The 20,701-nt window shown below is 50.2% G+C and overlaps 1 protein-coding gene across 2 annotated transcripts in view; it reads left to right on the forward strand.

Moving 5' to 3' along the window:
- The window catches only part of BLTP3A (bridge-like lipid transfer protein family member 3A), a 108,520-nt gene that overhangs the window by 44,943 nt on the left and 42,876 nt on the right, over positions 1–20,701 (forward strand). For both annotated transcript variants that reach the window (XM_088461164.1, XM_088461165.1), the window contains one exon: positions 2,833–2,995. In XM_088461164.1, the coding sequence (XP_088317290.1) occupies positions 2,833–2,995 (163 nt within the window). The remainder of the gene's footprint in view (positions 1–2,832; positions 2,996–20,701) is intronic.

The following is a 20,701-nucleotide window of genomic DNA, read 5'->3' on the forward strand; positions in this document are numbered from 1 at the left end:
GCATGCGCGGGATCTCGCAAGTATCGCGAGATCCCCGCCGGCAGCCGCCACAGCAGGGACAGCGCTGTCCCCGCTGTGGGGATAGGGCATCGCCAGGCTGTAGCTGTCGATAACGACAGCTACAGCGGGTGGAACGGTCAGGCCAACTGACCGTTCGTACATAGCCATTGATAATGATAGGGGCGCAGAGTACAGGGGCACATTAATACATGGGGGAGAAGCGGTATCAGCGCGCTGATACCGCTTCGACGGTTCATACATCTGCCCCATACAGTGTCTCATTGCATGCATATATCATAGTGCATAATGTGCAAAAATATCTTACCTTTAAATACTCAGACTTGAGGGCCTTGTATATGGCCTTACACGTCTTGGGGATGATGACGCCCAAAGCCTGTGGTGGAATCAAGGTCCTGAATTTCAGATCAGCCAAGGATCTTCCGGTAGCTAAAAAGCGCAGGGTAGCCACCAGCCTCTCCTCAGCCGATATTGCCCTCCTCATGTTCGTATCCTATCTCTGGGTGAAAGGGGTCACAAACCGCAGCAACTCCTGAAACGTCACCTTGTCCATCCGCAAGAAATTCCGGTAGTCAGGATTATTCTCACGTATCTCAATCAACAGAGGCATGTGAGACCTGGTATCCCTCCGCAGTAGCCACTCCTTTGTCCAACAGGAACGAGGCCTTCACCCTCTCAGACAAGATCAAAACTCCTGCTTACGCCACCATTATTCGCTGATGAATGGTATCCATGACACATTAGCACAATATACGCACTTTGTTGAAGGCAAGTCAAAAACAAAGCCGAGCAAATTAGCAGGTATAAACCAAACCAAACTAGCCACAAAGCATGAAATGCAGTGTTTTAAAATGACCTTTTTATTCCCTCATGATAGCCCATCCCAACATTCTTGGAACATCTGCCCAGTATACACCCCTCAAGAACACTTGGACCAATCACTGGCATTTGAATTCTTCATCTAAATACTGTCGGATATCGTTTATCGTTCATGATCGTTGATGAAATCGTTAACATCGTTCAACGATATCGTTCATTTTTAAAGTAGAAAAAAATCATTCAACGATATCGATGATCGAGCAAATTGGACCGTGTGGATTTGATACCTTTTGAGTTTAGTTGAATGCTATAATTGTTTGAGACAAACTCTCTAGTATTTATTTAGTTTTGTTACCAGAAAGTTTGGTCAAAGAAAATCTGTACAAAAATTAAAAAAAGAGACTGTGGTTATGGAAAAATGCACAGTTGTCCTGCATTTTTTACAACTCGGGGATCTAGTTAATACCCCATACTGTGGCAGTAGTATAGGGTAATAAAAAGAGCCTGGACAATTTAAGGGTCACCCAGACAAAACGCAATGAATGGCCTCCCTCGCTGAGTGTGTTGGAACGCCTGTGGCTTATTGGTACCCTAATCTAGTGTACCTTATTTTGAGAATATACTCCTCCAGTTTGTTTCTGGAGCATCGAGATATTGCTTATTGTTTTTAATCTTGTAAGCATTTTTAATTATAGATAAATGTCATTAATAATACATTAGGAAAAACAATGAGCATACACTTAATTATTTTAAAGAGATTTAAAATTGACGAGATACCCCAATACAATCTATGTTAGAGAAACCTGAGGAAAGCAACTCCAGATAATCTTATTGCCTTCTATGGGAAGTGCATATGAATTTAGCTGAGTCTTTACAACAATGTTTAAAGTATAATATGCTTTGGGCATCCTCATTTTATTCTGTTTTTACATTACTGTGTTTGATCCTTTTTGCTGCTTAGGACTAGAAAAGGAGGAGCTGGCATCTTTATCAAGACAACTTCTAGCCATAGTTATTAGTTACATTGTGACTTTTATTTTGCTCTATCCATCTAAAGGGGAACTCAATTGTTTTTGCCGCCAGCAGCTGTACTGCGTGCCCGATGGCAGCTATTTAATTGTTTCTGCTGACTGCTGTAATAACATGACTTCTGCTCTCAGCCTCCTCATATGGTGAGCAGAAATCGGCAAACAGTTCTGGTTTTGGGAACCCAAACAGCAGAATTGTATGGTGTATGCCCAGCATTAGTCTGCTTTTCAGCCCATGATCCCAATTAACAGAGACCTTTTACCATAGGTCATAAATGATCTGCTGTAATTGTCTCCTTTCCACCAGGTTCATGCAATTTGTCACACATTCCCTGAAAATCGGTATATACTACTTTGGGCACACAGCCACTCCTCAGTGTGCTGGAGAGCTGCAGTCATTTTCTTGTAGCATAGATCCTCCATGTTGTTCTCCCCACTGTTTTCTGCATGGTGGCTGGAGAATGATGATGTGATCACTGTATTGCGCTTGCTCGGCATTGCCTAAAGGCAAGCTAGACTCTCCAGGGTGCCAGGGAGATCACTATTTCAGGGAGTCTCTGACATTCAGTGAGTGAGTCAGCAAATATATATTAAAAATAAATAGATGTTTCAGAAAATAGTTTCATGCTTTCCCACAGTCGGTGGTCGGCAGGTTGCCCCCACACATGCAGATGTACCGAATATCTGCATGATATATAGGCACCAACTGTGCTACAGGGCCAACCTGATGTGTCTGTGAATTACATCGTTGGACATGATACAGTATAAAATATGTGAACAGTTTAATTTAAAGAATGTTATTAGTTCTCACAATATAATGCCACTGTCTAAAATTGATGACTGGCCCACGTTTTCTAACTCTACACACAAAAAGTAAAACTCTGTAAATACACTCTTTTATATAAATGTAATTGCACTGTTTAAAACTTATCTTCAATATATTTCATTTGTTTTTTTTCTCCTCAAGGTTCACCAAAAACTTGTCTCCGGAGCAGATAAATCTGAGTACCTTGCGTGGGGAAGGACATCTGACAGATTTGCAGCTTGATGAGGAGGCGCTACAGAACATGTTGGATTTACCAACATGGCTAGCCATCACACGAGTGTTCTGTAATCGTGCTGCTATTCGGGTAAGGTGTAGCACAGATGAGGTCTTAGATCTCATGTTAGGGTGGAGCACATTGCATCTTGTAATCATTGTCAGTGACCATGTTAGTTGGCCTAGAATGTAAAGCTGGGTACACACTTAACGATGTGTGTACCCAGCAATGTGACACCCGAAGGGGCAACTGGTACACATTACACAATCCGGTGCCCGACCGCCCGTTATGTCATGCATCGGCTCCATTCACCTGCCTGGCGTCGTTCATCACATTGACAGATTGACGAGCGTGTACTGCAGATCTGTTGATGCAATGGACAACCCCGCGGGAGTGCGCAAGGGCCGACATAGTGAGTACACATTTGCTGATGTGCACGATATGTCGGCCTGATTTGCTGGATCGGGCTACATATCATCTGATGTGTACCCACCTTAAGTCTAGATATTTGCTGATATCACTATGCAGGACAGTTAACATGTATAGTAGGGTAGAAAGATTTAGCCGTATTGTTTACTTCACCTTATGGCAGTGATTGCGCGGTCACTGAAAACATTGAGGGGGTTAAACAAAATCTTGGAGCTTTTTTTTATTTGTCTTTAAAAAAAGGAAATTGTTCATAAGATGGTGATCTGGGCTTTTCTTACCACAGAAAATCGTGATAGATCTTGAAAATACATTTTGTAGTTCAGCAAAAGTTAAAGCAGGATAGCTGCAGGGTTACTCAGATGTAGCACGCCGGCCCATCAGCCCAGCTGCCGTATTTCAAACAGCAGTTTTCCTTCATCCACCAGGGGACACTAGAGATCAAGACACTGGTTATAGACTGGTGGATGAGTGGAGCTGGCACTTTACATTTAGAAATGTGACTGACTCCTCCCCCTCTATCCCCCAGAGCACCAGTTGAGAAATGTGCCCGAGGGAGCCGGTCACTTCAGCCCATATGTATTTGATTTTACTTATTTTATTTTATTTACAAAGCATTTGAGGACACACTGATAGACAGCTGCATCTGTCAGCCTGCTACAAGGAGGCTTCAGGAGGGACCCGCCACCGCTCTTGGAGAGTGGGTGTCCCGGTCCCCGAGAGTGGGTGTCCCGGTCACCCTGACATTGCTCAGGGATGGACATGCCGCAGCTTATCGCAGAAGCTGTGCCTATGCCCCCATTTGCTGCCGCGCACCTGAAGCCAGCAGCGGTGAGTATTATCTGCTGCCCCCCTGCTGTGCCCCCACACCTCCGATGTCAGCGCTACCCGGCGCTGTAACAAGCGGTGTGCTCGGCTTGAGCACAGCAGTGTGAGCGCTACCGTCTTACAGCCAGCGGGAAAGAGAGGGGCGGAGCTTAAGCGTTGTAGTCAGCGGAGCTCCCTTCTATATTGTGTTCTCCTATTGGTCATTCTCCCGGTAAGGCCCAGCCCACAGGTTATTAAAGTTTACTCTGTGGTTCCCACCATTGACATCAATGGAGGAGCCGTTCATTGGCTCTGAGAGGCGGGGGCTCACCTCTCTCAGCCAATGAACGCTCAGATACGTCTCTATAAAGGCAGAAGTCGTGTCTGAGCCTTTCATTCGGGAGATATCAACCATACTGGTTGGTATCTGTTACATGGGTCTGTATTTTTTGTTTTCTGAAGACCTTGGATGCCTACTTTGGACAAGGGGACCACCCCTGGTAGTGTGTGTGTGTGTGTGTGTGTGTGTGTGTGTGTAAGTAATAAAATTGTACTTTCACGGTGTGTGTGTGGTTTTGTTTTTTTTTTTTGTTTTTTTTTTACACATTTCTTTACAGGTGTCAGGGGGCCCTTAATGCCCCGCATGCTGGTACTTGTGGATCTCCAAGTACCAGTATGTGGGGGAGGCTTGTAGTTACACTGTAAAGACAATGCTGATATTTCTATTTGTTACACACTACATACACTATCAACCTGTCACCAACCGCCCTAGGGTGGCGGGGATAGCCCCGGGCTATCAGCCTAGGCCAGGGGTGCCCTGGAGAGAGGAACCCCTTTATTGGGGGGGTCCCCAACTCCCCAAGGATCCCTGGCCTGGGCTGACTAGAGGTTAGGACTGATGCTGTGGCTGGGGGCCCGGTTAAATGAACCCTTGCCATTCGGAAACATACAAATCACACTGATCTGTGTATGTTCGATGGCAACTCACAGCTCAGTAAGTTCATTTAAAACTTCTATTGAGTTCCCGATATGTGTGTAAAACGGGCGACTGTAGCAAAACGAATAATGGTAAATTCCCGATTTGTATTAAAAAAAGTGAAAAGTACTTCCTATTTGAGCCGATTGTGATATCATTTCTATTGTTCAAAACAGCCGAATTTGCGGCATTAAACCACCCGATTTCAACCTGAAAAAATGAAGAAATCACCCGACTTTAATGATAGTAAATTCCCGATTTGAAAAAAGTGATGATATCACCCGAAAATGCAAATCGGGACCAACACGAATGTTAATAAATTTACCCCGAAGTCTCTTCACTCTGATTGCGGGTCTGGAACAAGGGCTGTTCCTGGTGTCTCTTGACATCAAGGACGCTTATCTCCACATCCCTATATGGGACCACATCAAACCTTTCTTTGATTTGCAATCGAGTAGACCCATTTTCAGTTTCGGGCTCTGCAGTTCGGACTGTCATCGGCACCCCGGATCTTTACCAAAGTACTGTCTGTGAAGATCGCACCTCCTCCTTGGGAGTTGCTATTGTCCTGTATCTGGACGATCTTCTCAAGGCCTCGTCAGCTCAGGTTGTCTTAGAATATGTGGCTCTGACACACCAGGTTCTCATCCAGCATGGTTGGATTGTCCATTTCCGGAAATCCAATCTGGTTCCATCTCGGCGTCTCCAGTTTCTGGGTATGATCCTGGATACGGCCTCTCAACGGGTCTTCCTCCCTGTAGACAAGGCTCAGGCAATCCGCCAGCTGGTTCTCCTGGTCCTCAGGCCGAAGCGAGTTTCGATTCACTTGTGTATCCATCTCCTCAAGATGGTGGCAGCTTTCAAGGCTCTGCAGGTTCCACTCTCGCCCCTTCCAGTTGAATCTTCTGGCCCATGGTCCGGATCACATCTTCACATGCATCGCCTGATCAGGTTGTCGCCTCAAACTCGCATTTCCCTTTTGTGGTGGCTTCAGTGCTACCATCTCACAGACGGTAGCCGATTCGGCATCTGGGATTGGATAGTTGTGACGACGGATGCCAGTCTTGGAGGTTGGGGAGCGGTTGTTTTGGAAAACCACTTCCAGGGTCGGTGGTCACATCACGAATCGACACTACCGATCAATGTGCTGGAACTCGTGCGATCTTCAAGGCTCTTCTGGAGGCTGCCTCCCTTCTCGAGGGTCGGCCGGTTCAAGTTCAGATGGACAATGCCACAGCTGTCGCGTACATCAACCGTCAGGGAGGCACGCGCAGCCACATGGCCATGCGCGAGGTGAGTCGCATTCTTCGATGGGCGGAGCTCCATGTCATGGCAATCTCGGCGGTATTCATTCCAGGAGTGGAAAATTGTGAGGCTGACTATCTCAGTCGTCAGGACCTTCATCCCGGAGAATGGGCCCTTCACCCGGATGTGTCCCAACAGCTAGTCAGAAGGCGGGGCAAGCCAGACATAGATCTCATGGCCCCCAGGCACAACCATCTGGTGCCTCAGTACTGCTCCTGGACTCGGGACCCGAATGCAGAGGCGGTAGATGCTCTGACAGTGCCTTAGAGGTATGATCTTGTTCATCTCTTCTCTCCTCTTTCCCTTTCTGCAGCGAGTCCTCAAGCAGATCAAGCGAGAGGTGGCGACTGTCATCCTGGTGGCTCCGAGCTGGCCTCGCTGTTCTCAGATCCCCACCTGCTCCTTGTCGAGGATCCCTGGACACCCAGATCTCTTGTTTCAAGGTCCGTTCGTATACCCGGACTTCCAGTGGCTGTGTTTAACGGCATGGCTGTTGAGGACGCGATCTTAAAACATAGCGGGGTTCCAGACTCCCATGCTCAGGGCTCATTATCACCTCTGGCGTTCTTATGTGGCCTGGTATGAAGAGCAGGGATTTGACACCACTGCCTTCAGTCTGTTCCGTCTCCTTGTCATCCTTCAGCGGGGTCTGGATGCTGGTTTCTCTCAAGGTTCAGGTGTCGGCGTTGTCCATATTTTTTCAGCGCCGCCTGGCTTTGTTCCCTCAGATTCAGACTTTTATGTTCTCCAAATACAGCCTCCCTTTGTCCTGCCTATGTCTCCTTGGGACCTCAACCTGGTTCTTTTCTTCAGTCTTTTAAGTTTGAGCCTTTGGAGGATGTAGACCTTAAATTCCTCTCTTGGAAGACGGTCCTCCTTTTGGCCTTGGCTTCGGCCAGGCGAGTTTCAGAGTTGGGAGCTCTCTCTTGTCACCTTCCTTATCTCGTCTTTCATGATGATCGTGCGGAACTCCGTACCAAGCAGTCTTTCCTGCCGAATGTGGTTTCGGCCTTCCATCAACTAGCCGATTGTGGTTCTAGTGTTGTCGGGCGGTTCTCAGTCTTCCCTCACCTTGGATGTGGTGTGGGCTCTTTGGATTTATGCGGCCCGTACAGCAGCACTAAGGAAGTCAGATTGCTTATTTGTCCTTTTATTAGAAGTGTGGTTGGCCTGCTTCTAAGCAGACGTTAGTCAGATGGATCCAGTTGACCATCAGGCAGACGTATGTTTCTAGCGCCCGCCGGTTTCTATTTCTGCACATTCCACTCGTGCAGTGGGTGCTTCCTGTGCTGCCCGTCGGGGAGCCTCAACCTCTCGGTTGTGCCGTGCGGCCACTTTGTCCTCGGTACACACTTTTTTTGGGTTCTATAATTTTTATATCTTTGCGGCCTCTGAATCTGGCTTTGGTCGCATGGTTTGCAGGTTTCTCAGGGCTCTCCCACTCGGGGGGGATAACTTGGTGACGTCTCCAGTGTCCCCTGGTGGATGAAGTCGAAAATAGGATTTTGGTACTTGGTCAAATCCGTTTCTCCGATTCCACAGGGGACACTGTGCATGCACTGTTGTATGCACTATGTTTGTTTCTGTGTGTTTTCTATTCGGCTTTGGCCATTCTTTCTTGTGTTCAGTTTCTATTTTCTAATTCTGTTTCCGTCTGCTCGGGCACGGTTTTCTCTAACTGATGCTCTGGGGGATAGTCACTCACACTTCTAAATTTAAAGTGTCAGCTCCACTCATCCACCCGTCTATACCCATTGTCTTGATCTCCAGTGTCCACTGTGGAATCTGAGAAACGGATGTAACGGTAAGTACCAAAATCCTATTTTTTATTTTACAGAATCACTGGCTCCTCACTCCTCTAACATATTAATCATCCAATCATTTTTTAAGTCTGCATAGCAACATATTTTGCTGAGCAGCTAGATGTGGGTAGATAGGTCAGGATAAATAAATAAAATATTTTACATAAGTGCATTTCATATACAAAATGAAAACTACATTGTAATGTATTTTATTTTAATAGTAGAACTAGGTTTTGTTGGATTCAGGTGGGTACACACTGGACGATATGGCGGCTGACGGGCCAACATATCAAATCTGCGGTACACATTAGAATGATGTAATAAAGAACAGAACGATCCCTAGTTCGGATGCAATATCGACCTGTTGGCAGTTCAGCATGGACGACCGGAATATATTGCTAATGACCGTGGGAGCGCGCAGATTGGCCGTACACACTGAACGATCCCGGCCAATATGTTGTTCCTATTCAGCTGGAAATGACATATCGGCCCGATATCGGTCCAGTGTGTATCCAGCTTTAGTTACAGAAAGAAGATAGTCACTTGCTACATAATGAATTAGACAAAGTAGCAAACAAGGCTATGAAATTTAATGTTGATATGTATAAGGTTATGCATCTAGGCCACAGATGTAATTATTATGCTTTCTTCTTCCTCCATGGGGGGGACACAGGCTTTACGCTGTATAGGTTGGTGGAAAAGAGTCTGGGCACAACACAGTTAACTTTGTCAGGCACAGCCCAGGCTCCTCCTTCCCCCTATATCCTACCACCTGCCACAGGCAACCTCCGTTTTAGTTTGGTGCCTGGATAAGGCACACTGTGGAAGCTGTATTAACAGCTTCATAGGTTTTACAAAGTTTTTTTTTTTCACCATTTGAGTAGGCAGCGCTAGGCGCCCTACAAGATGCCCATGCTGCTGCTCCGTCACCCCAAGCGCTGGTGGCCGCGGTGCTGGCCAAGTGCCGGGGTCCTCGGCTGAATGCTCCTGCCTCAGTGGGAGCTCCCTAACTGCAGTCAGTGCAGCAGGGGGCAGAAGTATTTAAACGGCAAAAGAAGGCAGTGTCACAATTTCCTTCATCAGTGCAGCTTGAGGATCTTTAGGCGGAAGCTTGGTCTCACCCTAATAAGTGTTTCCCGGTTTCCAAGCGCATTACTGCTTTTTATCCACTGCCAGCTGCCAATCGGACTAGATGGGAATCTCCTCCCTAGGTTGATATTCTAGCCATGGAGCCTGGGGACTTCATGGCTTCCCTGGACATCCAGGATGCCTGTTTGCATGTTCCCATCCATCTCAGTCTTCAGCGATTCCTCAGGTTTGCGATCCAGGAAGATCATTTAGTTTCGGGCTTTGCCATTTGGACTTTCCTTGTGTGTTCACGAAAGTCATGGCGGTCTTGGCAGCTAGTCTTTGGAGCAGGGGAGTCTGAATTTTTCCATGTCTGGACGACTTGCTTCTCCTGGACCAGTTCCCAGAGATTCTCAGGGAGCACATCCGGGTCGCAGTGGATCTTCTCCAGGCTCATGGATGGGTCATTTTTTGGAAAAAGTCTTCTCTGACTCCCTCTCAGGTGACGGTGCATTTGGGGGCCTTGCTGAACTCCAAGGTTCAGCGGGTTTTCCTCCCGGCAGACAAGGCTCTGGACTTACAGTCCAGGATTTGTCTGTTGTTACAGCACCGGCAGGTGTCAATTCATTCTTACATGCAGGTGCTGGGTCTCTAGTCTGCACCTTCGACATGGTGGAGTATGCCCAGTTTAATTCCCGGCCTCTACAGTTGGAGATTCTAGCCTTGTGGAACAAATGCCATCTTCTCAAGTCCTTAATGGGTATTCTTCCTCTAGAAGTTCGCCATTCCCTATTGTGGTGGCTCCAGGAGTCCCATCTAGTCAAGGGACTTCCCTTTTAGGTTCAGGACTGGTTCCTCCTCACCACTGACGCAAGCCTTCAGCGGTGGGGGGGCGGTTTCTTGTCAGCATACTTTTCAGGGTCTGTGGTCGGATTGGGAGAGTCTGATACCGATCAACAGTCTGGAACTTCGTGCGGTTTACAGGAATCTTTGCTAGGCCTTGCCTCTCCTTCGAGTTTGCCCAGTGCAGGTACAGTCTGACAACGTGACAACTGTTGCTTACATAAATCATCAAGGAGCAGCACCACAATGAGGGAAGTAACTCGTATTCTCCGGTGGGCTGAGAAGCATCTTCCATTCCTGTCGGCTGTGTACATTCCAGTAGTGCAAAATTGGGAAGCAGACTTCCTGAGCCGTCAGGACCTTCATTCGGGCGAATGGGCCCTGCATTCGGATGTCTTTCAACTCCTGGTCCTTCGCTGGGATTTGCCTTGCCAGACATCGACATGATGTCGTCCCGGCACAGTCACCCAGTGCCGAGGTACTGCACTCTCACCAGAGATCTGGAGGCCTTTTTGGTGGACGCTTTGGCAGTTCAATGGACCTTCCCACTCCTGTACATCTTTCCTTCAATCTCTGATTCCTCGGGTCCTCTGCAAGTTGAAGGTGGAGGGTGGCAAGGTGATCCTAATGGCTCTCAATTGGCCACGAAGGGCATGGTTCGCAATGCTACTGGGCCTCTCGGTCGATGCTCCTGTGTCTTCCACTGCGGCAAGATCTTCTGTCTTGGGGCCCGTGCTTTCTTCCAGATCTAGCCCGTCTAGCTTTGACTGGGTGGCTCTTGAGACATCTGTCTTAAGAGCTAAAGGGTTCTCTAGGTCTGTAATTAATGCTATGTTTAATGCGCGTTAGCCCTCTTCGGCTACAGATTGCCATAGAGTATGCAGGACTTTCTTTGACTGGTGTTCAATTAGAAATCTTAATCCCAGGTCATTTAGAATCTCTCTTTTTCTACTTCAGGGTCCATAGGGTATCCACAGGATACCTTGGGGTATAGGTGTGACGTCAGTCATCGGGCACCATAGAGTTAAGCTTTCAGCCTCCCAGGATGCACTAGGGTCCCCCTCCTATACCCCGCCCCCGAGCCAAGGCATCCCAGTTTAGTTCGGTGCCCGGCCGGAGTCGGAGGCACCTGTTAGACGGGGGCCATGAATAGCCCCTGAAGTTTTCGTTTTGCAGCTGTGGCTGCACATCTGGAAGTACAGCATGGACAGTCAGTTTTGACGTCCATGCTGTCTTCCCTACACCCCCGCCTGTACCAGAACGCCGGTACCGATCCGGGGATGCTGGTAAGCATCTGGGGTCACAGCTAGCGGTGACCCCAGATGTTTAGGACCATGGCCGGATTCAAGGGGAGCAGCAAGGTAAGCAGCGGTTTCCCGCGGTGGGTCCCCTCTGATACATGGTCCAGAAGTCCCCAGGCAGGGGGCTCCCTGGGGACTGGCTGCAGCGTGTAGCCAGGTACTAACCTGCGCTTCCACTACCCCCCTGGGTGGGACAGCAGGACCGCGGCAGAGCGGTAGCGCTGCGGCGTCCCAGGGGTTAAATGCATGCCAGGGGAGCGCACCTTCCCTGTCTCACAGCCGGCGCCTCCCCCGCTGCACACAGCCCTCTCTGCAACACGCCGACTGGCCCTGTGGCAGCGCTCCCCCCCCAGGCCAGCCTCCTCTCTGCTCCTCGGCGGCCATCTTCAGAACGCATGGTGAAGACTGCTGGAAGTCTGGACGGAGGCATCGTGGTCTGGGTCCCCCCGCATACCTCTCCTCCGCTGTGGTCAGGTCTGTGTATGCAGCGCTGTGTCCTACCAGACTCTGTGTTTGTGTAGTTGATTTATCAGTGCTGTTAGTGCAGGAATTGAGTTTCTTTGCATTGTATGTGACTGTGCTAGCACTGCTGCCTGTACTTTCCTTTCTGACTGTCAGCCTTATTACTGTCCCTGTTCTTTCTGCTAAAGCCCTTGCGGTGCGGTGCTGCAGGGTGGTCTCTCGCCATTTTTTTAAAAATTGGTGAGAGGGGTCACATACTTTCTACCATCATGTCTGAAAGTGACTTTCCTCTCCGGTTACAATGTACTACGTGTAAAGTACCTTTAGCGGAGGGGGAGGGTAGCGCGGAGGGCCTATGCCGGCAGTGTTTGTTGTTGGCGCGGCCTATTACGGTTACAGCATCGGTACAGAGCCTCCCTGGGCTTGTTTCGCCCAGGCGCTTACAACCTTAGTGGGCCAGTTAGCTTCGCTGCCCGCGTTTACGTAGATGGGTTTGTCCCAGCAATTAGTGGTGTCGTCACCCATGCATGGTTTCCCAAGACAATTGGTGGTACCCCGCAGTCTCCCTATTTCCCCTCTTCCGGCTTCTCTGGAGCCGGCGTGGGTTAACTCTCTGACGAGTTCTGTACAGCACTTGTCGGATGTGTTGCAAGGGGAGTCTGTGATGCGGCCACATAAACGGCCGGTGGCGTCTCTGTTGGCTCCTTATGAGGATGACGAAGGGACGTCTAATGACGGGGAGATTCTGGATCTTTCCGATCAGGAACCTCTCCGTACTAAGGAAGCGGACGCTAGGTCTAAGGTGTATATTCCTGGACTTATTCAGGCAGTCCGCACAGCCTTGGTGATTGAGGACGAAGTTCCCCCAGCGGCTAAATCCAAGTATGCCTTTTTTAAGGATGTGAAGGGTGACGCCACAGTCTTTCCTCTTTCGGGTCAGTTGGTGGACCATTTAGAGGAGGCGTGGAAACAGCCTGGCAAGCGATACCAGCCGCAGAGGCGTCTGGCGGTGGCTTATCCGTTAACGGATAATTATTTTGCTAAATGGGAATCCCCTCCACAGGTGGATTCTCATGTGACACGTCTTGTCCGTAGTGCCACATTACCAATGCCATCCATGTCCTCCCTTAAGGATGCTACGGACCGCAAGGTGGAGATCTGCCTGAAGTCCGCTTATTCACTTGCGGGGGGGGGGCAACGCGGCCGGCTATGGCCATTTGCTGGGTTGCCAGAGCTATGGAGCGCTGGGCGGATATGTTGGAGGCGTCCTTCGATTCCGGCTGAGAAGGCGGAGCTGATTGGTAATCTCCGTTCGGCCACTTATATCAACGAGGCGGCCTTAGACATTAGTACCCTGTCTCGAATTTCTTCGGCAGCGGTGGCTGCTCGTCGCACCTTGTGGCTGCGATCCTGGAATGCGGACGCTGATTCCAAAAAGGGTTTGGAGGCGTTGCCCTTTAACGGAGAAGTTCTCTTCGGTCCAGATCTGGACAAGATTGTAGCCACACTGGCGGCAGCTAAATCGGCATGTCTCCCGTCGACTGCTGTCCCTTCTGGTTCAGGGCCATCGTCCTTTCGGTCTTATAGGGCCCAGGGCAGGCCCAAACCACAGTCTTTTCCCCGACAGGCTGGCCCCAAGAAATCGGCCAAGCCCCGGAAGCAGGCCTGGAGTACCAGACGTCCGGCCCCTAAGCCAGATGACAAGCCTGCGGCCTGACGGTCCGGGCCTCCCTTTGGGGGATCCCAAAGTGGGAGGCCGCCTGCTGCAGTTCGCCCGGTGTTGGTCGGTCACCACGACAGACACTTGGGTTCTCGAGGTGGTCTCCCACGGGTATGCCCTCTCCTTCCGGCACAGACCCCCGGCTCGATTTTTCACCACGGGTCTACCATCAGACCGGAACAAGGCCACGGAGCTGCGGAAGGTCTTGCACACTGTGCTCCGGGCTGGAGTTATAGTGCCTGTTCCATTCTCCCAGAGGGGCCATGGTTTCTATTCCAATCTTTTTTTGGTGCAGAAACCCAATGGGTCGTATCATCCGATTCTCAACCTCAAAGCTCTCAACAAGTCTTTGCGGGTGCCGAAGTTTCGGATGGAGACCCTACGGTCCATCATTCTGGCGCTGGAACCTGGGGACTACATGGTGTCATTGGACATACAGGACGCTTACCTGCGTGTCCCTATTCTTTTGCGCCATCAACAGTTCCTCAGGTTTGCAATCCGCAGCGACCACTTTGTTTCGGGCGTTGCCTTTTGGCCTGACGACAGCACCGCATGTGTTCACCAAGGTGATGGCGGTCATGGCGGCTTCTCTGCGGCTGCAGGGAGTTTGCATGTTGCCGTACTTGGACGACCTTCTCTTAGTGGCAGTATCGCCGGAGCTCCTTCTGCGTCACCTGGACCTGACCATTGCCCTACTGCACAGGCACGGCTGGTTGATAAACTGGCAGAAGTCCACTCTAATCCCGTCTCAGCGGATTCTGCACCTCGGAGCCTTATTGGACTCGGGACAGCAAAGGATCTTTGTGACGGGGGAAAAGATCTCTGCCTTACAGTCGAGGGTGCGCAGTTGTCTGCACAGCCGCCGGGTGTCTCTACACTCGGCAATGAGGTTACTGGGCTCCATGGTGTCGGTGTTCGACATGGTGGAATATGCCCAGTTTCACTCCAGACCTCTGCAGCACCTAATCCTGTCCAAATGGAACGGACTGCCTCAGTCTCTAAAATCCCAGACGATGGTGCTCACCCCGGAGGTTCGCCTGTCCCTTGCCTGGTGGTTGCAGACGACCCATCTCAACAAGGGTCGTCCATTCTGGGTACCGAATTGGGTCCTGTTGACAACGGACGCCAGTCTTCGGGGCTGGGGAGCAGTTTCGGGTCCACACTTGTTCCAGGGCAGGTGGACTCCGACAGAAGCTGAGCTTCCAATAAACATCTTGGAACTCCGAGCGGTTTTCAATGCTCTGCAGCAGGCACATCGGGTTCTCCAGGTTCGCCCAGTGCAGGTCCAGTCGGACAACGCTACCACCGTGGCCTACATAAACCGGCAAGGAGGAACCCGAAGTCGGGCGGCTTTCGTAGAGGTGTCTCGGATCCTGGTATGGGCGGAGCGCAATCTTCCGGCTATATCAGCTGTCTTCATCCCAGGAGTGCTAAATTGGGAGGCGGACTTTCTCAGTCGCCAGGACGTTCATCCGGGGGAATGGTCCCTGCACCCGGACGTTTTTCAACTGCTGGTGGACAAGTGGGGTCTTCCAGAGATCAACCTCATGGCGTCCCGGCACAACAACAAGTTGCCGGTGTACGGGTCTCGCACAAGAGACGAAAAGGCTTCTCTGGTGGATGCTCTGTCCGTCCGGTGGACGTTCCGGTTCGCTTACCTGTTTCCTCCGGTTTCCCTTCTTCCACGGGTAATCCGGAAATTCAAACAGGAAGGAGGGACGCTCCTGTTGATGGCTCCCGCGTGGCCCAGACGGCACTGGTTCTCAGACCTTCAGGGTCTGTCCATGGACAGTCCTCTGCGGTTGCCGCTACGACCGGACCTTCTGTCGCAGGGTCCTTGTCTTCACCCGGACCTGACTCGGCTGTCTTTGACGGCGTGGCTGTTGAGACAGCCATGTTAAGGTCCAGGGGGTTTTCCAGCTCTGTAGTGCGTACCATGTTAAGAGCTCGGAAACTGTCTTCCGCGAGGATATACCATCGCGTGTGGCATACGTTCTTCCAGTGGTGTCGACCGAGAGGTTATGCACCGCGGAAGTTTCGTCTGTCTCGGATACTCGCCTTCCTACAAGCGGGACTAGACCATGGGCTTCGCCTTGCTTCTTTGAAGGTTTTGGCCCTGTCTGTCTGGTTTCACCGTAGGATTGCTACAATCCCTGATGTGCGCACCTTTATGCAGGGCGTTAAGCGAATTCAGCCGCCTTTTGTTCCACCTGTTGCGCCTTGGGACTTGACTGCGGTCCTGAGGGCTCTCCAAGGACCACCGTTTGAACCACTGGGCTCAGTGGATCTTAAATGGCTAACAGCTGAGTTTCGGCCAGACGTGTTTCTGATTTAGGGGCTCTTTCTTGTAGACCCCCTTTCTTGATTTTTCATGGGAACAGGGCAGTGTTACGCACTCGTCCTGAATTTCTTCCCAAAGTTGTTTCCCAGTTTCATGTTAACGAGGAAATAGTTGTTCTGGCTTTTAACTCACCTGGCCTTTCAGTGGGTGAGGCCACTTTGGATGTTGTGCGGGCCTTGAGGACTTATGTTGACTGCACTTCTTCGTTTAGGAAGTCGGACGCCTTGTTTGTCCTCTATGGCTTCCGTAAAAAGGGTTGGCCTGCTTCAAAGCAAACTTTGGCAGCCTGGATCCGTATGGCTATTTCTGAAGCTTATCTTCATGAAGGCCTGCCGGTTCCTCCTTCTGTGAAGGCTCATTCCACTAGGTCTGTGGGTCCTTCGTGGGCAGCTCGACGTGGTGCCTCTGCAGTCCAGATCTGCAAGGCTGCTACGTGGTCCTCTGTCCATACCTTCGTGAGGTATTACAGGTTTGACACCTTCGCCTCTCAGGATGCTTCCTTCGGGCGGGGGATTCTCCTTTCAGCACTGGAGCGTCCCCACCCTTAAAGGATACTGCTTTGGGACATCCCCAAGGTATCCTGTGGATACCCTATGGACCCTGAAGTAGAAAATATGAGATATGGTAAGAACTTACCTTTGTTATCTCTATTTCTATGAAGTCCATAGGGTTCCACAGGACTCCCGCCCTGTCGCACCTGTGCTGCAGATGGGCTTTGCTCTGGTCACCGGTTTTTCTGTCTCCCTTTGGTGAGAATGTGATTCTTGGGTGTATCCAGATCTTTTTTTCTCTCTCTTCCTTCTCCACCTTCGGCCTATGGCTTGGTACAAAATTGAGATGCCTTGGCTCGGGGGCGGGGTATAGGAGGGGGGACCCTAGTGCGTCCTGGGAGGCTGAAAGCTTAACTCTATGGTGCCCGATGACTGACGTCACACCTATACCCCAAGGTATCCTGTGGAACCCTATGGACTTCGTAGAAATAGAGATAACAAAGGTAAGTTCTTACCATATCTCATATTTTTTTGTAGGCGGGTCTGGATTTGGGCCTATGCCTTGCTTTACTGAAAGTGCAGGTTTTCAGCACTTTCGGTCCTCTTTCAGAGACTGATTGCCCTGTTGCCTGATGATCAGATTTTTCTTCAGGGGGTTCTCCATGTGCAACCCCCGTTTGTACCGCCTATGGCTCCTTGGAATTTGTCTTTAATTCTTAGGGCCCTGCAGGCTTCGCCTTTTGAGCCCTTGGATTACCTAAAAGACTGTCTTCCCCCTGGCCATAGCTTCTGCCCGACTTGTCTCGTAGTTGAGCGATTTTATCCTCTCGCTCTCTGTTTCTAATCTTTCATGAGGACAGAGCGATTAGATAACCTTCCTAAGGTTGTTTCCAGTTTCCACCTCAATCAGGAGATTGTGGTTCCTAGCTTTTCAGGTTCCGGGGTTTTCTCCGGAGGAAGCCTCTCTGGATGTTGCACGGGCCCTCCGGATTTATGTAGATAGGACAAAGGACCTGCATAAGACAGATGCTCTCTTTGTCCTTTATGACTTTCGCAAACGGGGTTGGCCAGCAGCTAAGACGCTGGCCAGATGATCCGTTTGACTATTCACCACGCTTATGTTTTGGCGGATCTTCCTGCACCGGCCGAGGCGTGGGCTCAATTCAACAACGGTCAGTGGGAACTTCATGGGCAGATATAAGAGGGTGCTTCTGTGGAGCAGCTGTGTAAGGCAGCCACGTCTTCTGCCAATACGTTCCTGAAATTTTATTCTTTTGATACCTTCGCCATACCTGATGTGGCTTTTGGACGAAGGGTTCTCAGCGCAGCCCAGGAGTGCCCCCCTCCCTTAGGGGATTAGCTTTAGGACTTCCCAGCGTAAAGCCTATGGAGGAATAAGAAAAGGAGATTTATGTGCTTACCTGTTAAATCCTTTTCTTCGATTCTATAGGGGACATAGGGCTCCCCACCCTGACGCGCCTGGCTTGTGGAGCTTTGCTCTGTTTTATTGTTCTCCTGGTCACATGACTTGTGCTCTGTGACCGTAGTGCGTGCCAGTCTTCCTTCTTCTCCTTCTTGCTGCTGGCTTGTTAACCTTAACTGAGGTGGCCTGTGGCAGGGGGTGGGATATAGGGGGAAGGAGGAGCCTGGGCTGGGTCTGACAAAGTTAACTGTGTGGTTCCCAGACTCCTTTCCACTAACCTATACCCAGCGTAAAGCCTGTGTCTCCTATGGAAAAGGATCTAACAGGTAAGCACATAAATCTCCTTATTACATATCACATGCAATACAGTTGGGGAAACCTGAAATGCAAAAGGAATTCATAATATTAGTTGGCAGAAAGTAGAGAAGCAGTACACAGTGCTGGGCAGCAGAGGTGAATAAAATCATAAAGCACATAAAATGGAGACAGTTTTTGAAGGAAGGATATACATAATGTGTTCACTGCAGGATTCAGAGATGGCCAGAGGCAATGGAAGGGTTAAAGCTACATAATGCTGGGGCGTATCTATAATGGGTGCGTGGCCCACACCGCACGCCCTGCACCCATACTTCCAAATACTTACCTCTCCGAAGTCCCATGTCGGCTGGAGAGGCGCTATACAGAACGCCTGCCAAGTGGCCCTCGCCACTTTCCCGACGTTCTGCGCATGCACAGTAGGGAAATCGCCGGGAAAATAGCTGCTGCACCATTTTGCCGGTGTACTATGCATGCGCAGTCGGGAAATCGCCGGGAAAATAGCTGCTGCACCATTTTGCCGGTGTACTGTGCATGCGCAGTAGGGAAATCGCCAGGAAAATAGATGCTGCACCATTTTGCCGGTGTTCTGTGCATGCGCAGTCGGGAAATCGCCGGGAAAATAGATGCTGCACCATTTTGCCGGTGTACTGTGCATGCGCAGTAGGGAAATCGCCGGGAAAATAGATGCTGCACCATTTTGCCTGTGTACTGTGCATGCGCAGTAGGGAAATCGCCGGGAAAATAGATGCTGCACCATTTTGCCGGTGTACTGTGCATGCGCAGTAGGGAAATCGCCGGGAAAACAGCTGCTGCACCATTTTGCCGTTGTACTGTGCATGCGCAGTCGGGAAATCGCCGGGAAAATAGATGCTGCACCATTTTGCCGGTGTACTGTGCATGCGCAGTAGAAGTAGAGAAATCGCCGGGAAAATAGCTGCTGCACCATTTTGCCGGTGTTCTGTGCATGCGCAGTCGGGAAATCGCCGGGAAAATAGATGCTGCACCATTTTGCCGGTGTACTGTGCATGCGCAGTAGAAGTAGAGAAATCGCCGGGAAAATAGATGCTGCACCATTTTGCCGGTGTACTGTGCATGCGCAGTAGAAGTAGAGAAATCGCCGGGAAAATAGCTGCTGCATCATTTTGCCGGTGTTCTGTGCATGCGCAGTCGGGAAAATAGATGCTGCAACATTTTGCCGTTGTACTGTGCATGCGCAGTAGAAGTAGAGAAATCGCCGGGAAAATAGATGCTGCACCATTTTGCCGGTGTACTGTGCATGCGCAGTAGAAGTAGAGAAATCGCCGGGAAAATAGCTGCTGCATCATTTTGCCGGTGTACTGTGCATGCGCAGTAGGGAAATCGCCGGGAAAATAGCTGCTGCACCATTTTGCCGGTGTTCTGTGCATGCGCAGTAGGGAAATCGCCGGGAAAATAGCTGCTGCACCATTTTGCCGGTGTTCTGTGCATGCGCAGTCTGGAAATCGCCGGGAAAATAGATGCTGCACCATTTTGCCGGTGTACTGTGCATGCGCAGTAGAAGTAGAGAAATCGCCGGGAAAATAGATGCTGCACCATTTTGCCGGTGTACTGTGCATGCGCAGTAGGGAAATCGCCGGGAAAATAGCTGCTGCACCATTTTGCCGGTGTTCTGTGCATGCGCAGTCGGGAAAATAGATGCTGCAACATTTTGCCGTTGTACTGTGCATGCGCAGTAGAAGTAGAGAAATCGCCGGGAAAATAGCTGCTGCATCATTTTGCCGGTGTACTGTGCATGCGCAGTAGGGAAATCGCCGGGAAAATAGCTGCTGCACCATTTTGCCGGTGTTCTGTGCATGCGCAGTAGGGAAATCGCCGGGAAAATAGATGCTGCACCATTTTGCCGGTGTACTGTGCATGCGCAGTAGGGAAATCGCCGGGAAAATAGATGCTGCACCATTTTGCCGGTGTACTGTGCATGCGCAGTAGGGAAATCGCCGGGAAAACAGCTGCTGCACCATTTTGCCGTTGTACTGTGCATGCGCAGTCGGGAAATCGCCGGGAAAATAGATGCTGCACCATTTTGCCGGTGTACTGTGCATGCGCAGTAGGGAAATCGCCGGGAAAATAGATGCTGCACCATTTTGCCGGTGTACTGTGCATGCGCAGTAGAAGTAGAGAAATTGCCGGGAAAATAGCTGCTGCACCATTTTGCCGGTGTTCTGTGCATGCGCAGTCGGGAAATCGCCGGGAAAATAGATGCTGCACCATTTTGCCGGTGTACTGTGCATGCGCAGTAGAAGTAGAGAAATCGCCGGGAAAATAGATGCTGCACCATTTTGCCGGTATACTGTGCATGCGCAGTAGGGAAATCGCCGGGAAAATAGCTGCTGCACCATTTTGCCGGTGTTCTGTGCATGCGCAGTCGGGAAAATAGATGCTGCAACATTTTGCCGTTGTACTGTGCATGCGCAGTAGAAGTAGAGAAATCGCCGGGAAAATAGATGCTGCACCATTTTGCCGGTGTACTGTGCATG

Source organism: Taudactylus pleione, unplaced genomic scaffold (assembly GCF_031769625.1).
Source record: "Taudactylus pleione unplaced genomic scaffold, aTauple2 ptg001021l, whole genome shotgun sequence".
Classification (NCBI taxonomy): Eukaryota; Metazoa; Chordata; class Amphibia; order Anura; family Myobatrachidae; genus Taudactylus; species Taudactylus pleione.